Source organism: Nicotiana sylvestris, chromosome 10 (genome assembly GCF_000393655.2).
Source record: "Nicotiana sylvestris chromosome 10, ASM39365v2, whole genome shotgun sequence".
Lineage (NCBI taxonomy): Eukaryota > Viridiplantae > Streptophyta > Magnoliopsida > Solanales > Solanaceae > Nicotiana > Nicotiana sylvestris.
Window position 1 is genome coordinate 50,619,918 of NC_091066.1, and position 6,480 is coordinate 50,626,397.

Sequence of the window (6,480 nt, forward strand, 5' to 3'; positions counted from 1 at the left end):
TGATGCTATGTATGTGAGACTTAGAAACGAAATGAGAGTTAAGAATAGGGTGATAATCAAACCGATAGACTAACAATCGGGGCCTCGAGCTTGTCGATTAAGGGGCCTCGAGGTCGATTCCGGAGCTCGAATGGGAGCTATCGAAGGTAATCAAAGTATGACTAATAGTTGGAGTAAAATCAATGAGAGCTCTTTATGGCCAATGATAAGAAACAAATAATGAACAACAATGAAGGTAATAAATGAAAGCAATAATGTCAAAGGAATATGTTAGAGAGCAAAGAGAATGTTCTTGTATATTTTGTATGGAGCAACTGAAGCAACATGGGTTTACAAAATAACAAGGATCCCCTTTATATAGGAGGGGAATCCCAACATAGTACAAAATACATTAATAACAAAGAAGTGGAGATGGGACAGCTAGATGACACCCTGATTCGGGTTTAGAGTAGCTGTCTAGACTCTGTCAGTCCTTGTCGTGTACCTTGGGAACTCCCCATTTCTACCATTGCCGTAATCATCACTGCCCCAAGGCCGGGCGTCGACGACCCTCAAGGGAGGATACTCAGTTGTGGCCTCAAGCCTTCGAGGTGGTCTTCCGAAGTGTCTTATTGGCGAGAAATTGGACCCTCCGATTTCACCGTATACAGATAGTCCCCACGTTTCCTAGAACAAAGCAATGGGAACGATTATGAGCTTCTATTCTGAGGGCATCATTATTGTGACATCATCTATCAGAGCATTGAATGCCTTGCCAAAAAACAGCACAAGGGTCACCGTCAAATGCGACTATCGAGAAGCCTACGAACCGCTACTAGTTCATCCCTTCCGTTTCCCATACGACTCCTATAAATGCACCAATTGTTGTATAATACTTACTTTCCCAACTACATCAAATTTGCAAAGCCAGACCCATCCCTACTTTCATCCTTTCGCCTTACTTTCTTAGAGAAATTTTGCCATCATCATGGCTAGAACCTCCAAGGTGGTTCCTCGGAATGACGAGGCTGCCTCTTCATATCAAACCTCTAAAGGGAAACCAAAAGTTATACCTATCATGGGACAATGTACTCCCACCAAGCTTGATATGTTAAAGGACTTTACTGTTGACAATCCCTCGTCTACACCGGGCCGATGTGAACATGTGTCCCGGTACATTAGTGTTGTGACCAACATAGGGTCGGTAAAGAAAGACTGCCGATGGAGGGAGGTAGTGGAGGTGGAGATTCCCACCTGAATAGAGTATAACAGATTACAAGGCTGGATTCCTTCATGTATATACTTACCCGTTCACTTTGGGTCCTGTCGATCCTTCTAAATCCCCTCCCCTAGAGATAGATCTGGTCATCCTCGATTTTTGTAACAAGTATCAAGTGACGCTCGGTCAATTCTATCCTTCTTTCTGGAGGATAGTGTTGATGCTCCACTATTTCTCCGATGGGGTTGAGGGCGAGACCTTTACCCTCGACCATTTGATTAGATTGTACAATCCTCAATTTTATCAAGGTTTGATTAGGCTTTACCTCCGATCCAAAAAAATTATTTTTTCCGAGCACCGACGAGGAAAAAGATCTAGGGTGGATGAGTAGGTTCGTCCCGGTGAATAGCTCGGTCATCATTTCGGCCGGGAAGATGCCTTTCCTAGAGAAGTGGAACACACAGCGTAAGTATTTTTTCCCTCTGACATGTTGTGTGATTTTCTTTCCTTCCTTCCGGAGAAATAATCTCTTTTTGGTATTCTGGAGCATTTTTTCCCTCTGACAGGTTGGACACCGCGTTCACATATCTTGTTCAGTCCTGGCCTGACCTGGCTAAGAAGTAGTGGGTGGCCAAGAATCATAGTAAAGCTTTCTTGCCACCTATGCCTTAGATTTATGTTTTTCCCCGTATCCTTTATGCCGATATCACTACGGTCGTGTAGGCCTTGGTAAGAATATGTGGATGAGGTCGCCCCCTGGTGGCAAGGTGGAGACTTAGGAGCACACCGAGGATAAGAAAAGGAAAGCTCAGGCGGTTGCTAATCCTCCTGTGACAAAGAAACCTAAGTTATGTGAGCCTCGAACCGTTACTAGGACCTCGGGTTCAACTTTCAGAGCAAGCCCCGGCGCTGAGGATGAGGATGATGATGATGACAAGGGTGAGTCCTGATTGGCACGGAGCACGAGGTCGGGCATGAGAGCCTATCATGTACTTCGACCGGAGGCTACTGAATTGTAAACGACCGACTCGGGTCGATCCCGTGAATCGGAGACCCTCGAGGAGGGTGTCAATGTTGTCCCGGATCTCATGACCAGATTCGGTGCCATTTCTGCTGGGGGGACCATTGCTGCTGATCCTGAAGAGTCAGGACTTGGAGCTTTCCCGGGGCAGGAGCTACCCATTGGAGAAATCGATGACATAGATGGTTTCAGTTTGGGCCCTCAGTTCTCGTCAGGGGAGTTAAGGGATTCTCAAGACTCAAATACCGCCAAAGCCATAAGTCTTCTCAAGGGGGAGGCGCGCTTGGCAACATTCTTGACGATGTTAGGGAGAACATCGATCTTGATACTCCCGGCTCTGTCAAGGCGGCGGAGAGGTTCATGTAGCAGGTGATAGATGCTTTATGTATATTTCCTTTAGTCTCAATCATTTTTCTTCGTTCTTCTAACTCTTCTATTTTGCTGTAGTGCAAGGAGATGTATGATCATGCCCTCTCCAGGCTTAATGAGGAGCTTTCGTTCCGTGAGAAGGAGCTTGAGAGGCTAACCTTAGGACTGCAAGAGTCGGAGGCTTGCTCTGCCCGAAAGAAGAAAGAGTCAGGCGAGCTCCGGACTATTTTGGAGAGAGCCCTCCAAGAGAAGGTTGCTTTTGCTGAGCAGGTATTTTGTTACGCATGAGTCCGCCCTTTGTTCTCATAATCCAATACTAACTGGTTTACTTTTTCCCTCGCAGATTAAGCATAGGGATTCGCTGATCGGGCAAAAGGATGCGGAGATCCTCGAGCTGAGGGAACAAAACAGGATGATGGCCTCAGAGTTGGCATCAACCCATGATCTTCTTCAAAATGCTCGAGAGGAGGTTGCTGTGCTGAATTCGGCCAAGTCTGAGATCGAAGGGAAGGTTGCTACTTATCTGTAGGACACAACAACGGCGAATCAAATAGCCCGTAACATATCAATAGGGGCCGAGCTGAAACTAGCTCGGCTATCGAGCATGCTAGATAGAAGGCGAGGAAAGAAGCCTTGGAGGGGGTCGAAACCAAAGGTGTTGATCTTTCAGCCGAGATTGAGGAGGTCCGAGAGTTGGAGAGAAAGTCTGCGCTCTTGATTGCTCCAGATAAGGATTCTAGAGATTGTTCGGAGGATAACGACAATGAAGAGTAGGCCTTGTGTTGCTTTTGCTTGCTTTTTTTTCTTTTTGTGCTTGTACTCCTGGGGGAATGAGTCTTGTAAATACGTCCCTTGTAAATATATTTTTTTCAATAAAAAGGGTTTTTCGGCCACAAGTCTTTCCATTCTTTATATCTCCTTGCTCTTGCTGAGTTATTCTTTGAATTTTAATATTAATTCTTTGGGGCCCATTTTTGGAGTAATCGGGACCCCTGAAATCGAGTCCTATATTGAAGTTGGGTTGACAGCTTCTTTCAGGCCGATGCTTGTGACAGCAAGAAACCCTCGAGGTATCGATACCTCTCGACTTTTGTGGGGTAAAAGCATTCATGCGATCTGATAGAGGGAGCCTCGGGGTTATCCCGGGTGGTCCCGCCACTATATTTCCCAAGGAAAAAGTGAAGTTACCATGGTCAAAATTAATTAGCCCTCTGGGTAGGCGAGCAATCGCTGCTTTGCCCCTATATATTCATTCACTTGCTTCTCCAATGGATATTTTGCTACTCTGAGTAACTATTTCTTTCATAGAACTTGGTGCTTTGTTCTAGTTTTCCCATCGTTTCAACTCAAAATCTTGCCCAAATCTACATCCTCCTCCTTATATTTTATCATAGCCATGACAGCTACGTCGGCATCTGCCTATCAAGGAGAGGGGAGTTCTGCCTCTATTCCGCGTCTGGTCGGTGGTACACCGCCGGTGCCCAGGGCCTCGAGGTGCTTTGTCTCGAGGAGAGACTTTACGTTGGATAGACCTCCTAATGTTTAAGGACATCGGGAGAACGCGTCGATGTTCATCTCATCAGTAAGGGAGGAACACCTCGAAATAATGAGAAAAGAGTGTGGATGGGGAGATGGAGCGATGCTACAAGTACCTTCCTCTGATGAGAGCATCATGACCTATGTCGAGGGGTTTTTGAGCGTGTACACGCATACTTTTACATTGGGTCCCCTCGACTGGATCGTGCTTGAGTTCTATTTGCAGACAAGGCCGAGCTAGAATTTACCCTCAGTAATCTTGTGAGGTTATATCGGTCGCTGCATTGTCGGGGTTTGATTACTCTGCGATGTCGATCCACCCGGTCTCCTGCCATTGATGGAGAATAGGACGAGGACCGAGGATGAATAAGCCAATTCATTCGAGCACGGACAATTGATATCATTCCTGGAGAGTTTCTGCCCTTTCCTGAGAAATGAAATTTCACACGTAATTGCCATACCTATATATTAATCACTCTATTCTGGAGGCGGGCTCTATAATGCCACTTCTCTGTTCTATTTTTTGTAGCGACTCCTTGGTTGCCGAACAAGGTCCCTGATTTGGCCGAATGGTCTTGTAAGATGGCATCTTGTTCGACCTATGATAAGCACCGGTGGCGAGACCTTTCCAAGGAGAGATGGGAGACAAATCATCATGGTAGGCGCTTGGTAGCTTATTTCCCCAGAATTGTACTATTCCTTTTAGCATACTAATTTAGCCGCCGCGGGTATTGGAGATTTTTCCGAGATGAGGCCATGCCCTTTGGGGGAGGAGGAGAGATTGCCGACCTCGGGGTTGAGGGTCGATGACAAACGAAAAGGGTCTTCGGGGTGTGAAGAGGCTCGCAGCGGGACGAGTCCTTCTCAGCGGTTCAAAAGAGGCAATTTTACCGATCATCTGGTTTTGGAGGCCTTCATTTTTGAAAGAGCATTACCCGCTTCTGCTGAGGGTATTTCGAAGGGCGAGAAGTGTGTGGTGCCTCCTTCTTTTCATACCAAAGGTGCTTCGGGGGACTCTAAGCCATCGGACATTGGCTCGGCCTTTGACGAGGCTCAGCGGCTCGGCTTTATGGTAAGCTTCGATAGCCGGCATAGGACTATTCTGGTTTAGTACTCTCCCTTTCTTATTGATTTTTCTTTCGCAGGCCTTTGATAGGGTTAAGTCTGAGCTGCTTTGCTATGAGGCTAGGTTGTGGAAAGCTTCGAATAGAGAGAAATCCCTTAGGTTTCTTTGTACGAGAAAGGAAAGCGAGCTGGTGTCCCTGCGGTGTGAGGTGGATTTAAGCCGGAGCTGCAAGAATTTCCTCAAGAGACAGGTACTTATTTCATGTTGATGTATGCTCCTCCTTTCATTTTTGAAGATTAATGTTTCAATATTTTAGTTGGAGAGCAAAATGGAGGAGCTGGAACGACTATGGGGCGAAGTTGGTCGGGCTAAATGTAAGTTTAATGAGCTGCATGCCCATGTAGATGCCCAAGTTCCGGCCAAGGAGAGTGTTTTGGCTAAAGCTTCCATCCTTGAAATGCAAATCTGGACCGCTCGTGCGAGCGAAGATGATCTCAAGGCGAAGGCCGAGGTGGTAAATGCCCGGGCCGAGGCTGTGATGAGAAGCACTAGGGCGAACCAGAAGGCAGCGGCTTATCTGAAAAGTGCTGCCACTGCTAAAGCTGAGCTGAGGAGAACTCTTGGTCGTGCGAGCAACAATAAAGAGTACGCAAAGTGCAAATCTCTGAGGAAAACTCTTGAGGAAATTCATGCCAAGGGTTTCGATCTTTTGGAGGAGATCGAGCAAGCTAAGGTGGAGGAGTACGATGCCAAGTTCCTTCTGTCCGATGTCGAAGATGGTGAAGATGGGGCCATTGGGCCATAGTCCCCAAGGGGGACATTTGTTTTCTTTCTTTGTCTTTATATATAGTGCTTTCATAGTATGCTGTAAATGGAGCTTGTATTTTATTACATGTATGTATAAGGGGGAAACCTTGCAATTTTTGTATCTTCCGGGTTTCTTTTTGCCAAGATTTTGGCCAGATCAATTGACCTTTGAGTTGGTAGGAATCCTTAGATTTGTGATATGGCCCTGGGGATCATTAGGCTGGCCCATAGGCTCTTACGCGCTTGGTCGATGTGACCTTTTATGTGGGCTGGCGATAATGGCTCTTACTCTTTGCTCTTAGGCATATTTAGTTAACTATTTTAGGTTCAGTCTTCAAATTAGGTTACGACTCGAGCTCATTCGACCCTTAAGTTTTCTATTTGTATGGGCTGGTGACAATGGCTCTTATGCCTTAGGTCAAAGTGACCTTTTATGTGGGTTGGCGACAATGGCTCTTATACCTTGGGTCGAAGTGACCTTTT

General features: G+C 46.3%; 1 protein-coding gene across 1 annotated transcript; it reads left to right on the plus strand.

Moving 5' to 3' along the window:
• The first annotated feature begins 2,286 nt into the window (after positions 1-2,286).
• Positions 2,287-5,995, plus strand: LOC138879315 (uncharacterized). The gene is made up of 5 exons (XM_070158921.1): positions 2,287-2,505; positions 2,667-2,858; positions 2,932-3,099; positions 5,270-5,440; positions 5,507-5,995. The coding sequence occupies exons 1-5, from the start codon at positions 2,287-2,289 to the stop codon at positions 5,993-5,995; spliced, it is 1,239 nt and encodes a 412-aa protein (XP_070015022.1).
• Positions 5,996-6,480: the final 485 nt, after the last annotated feature.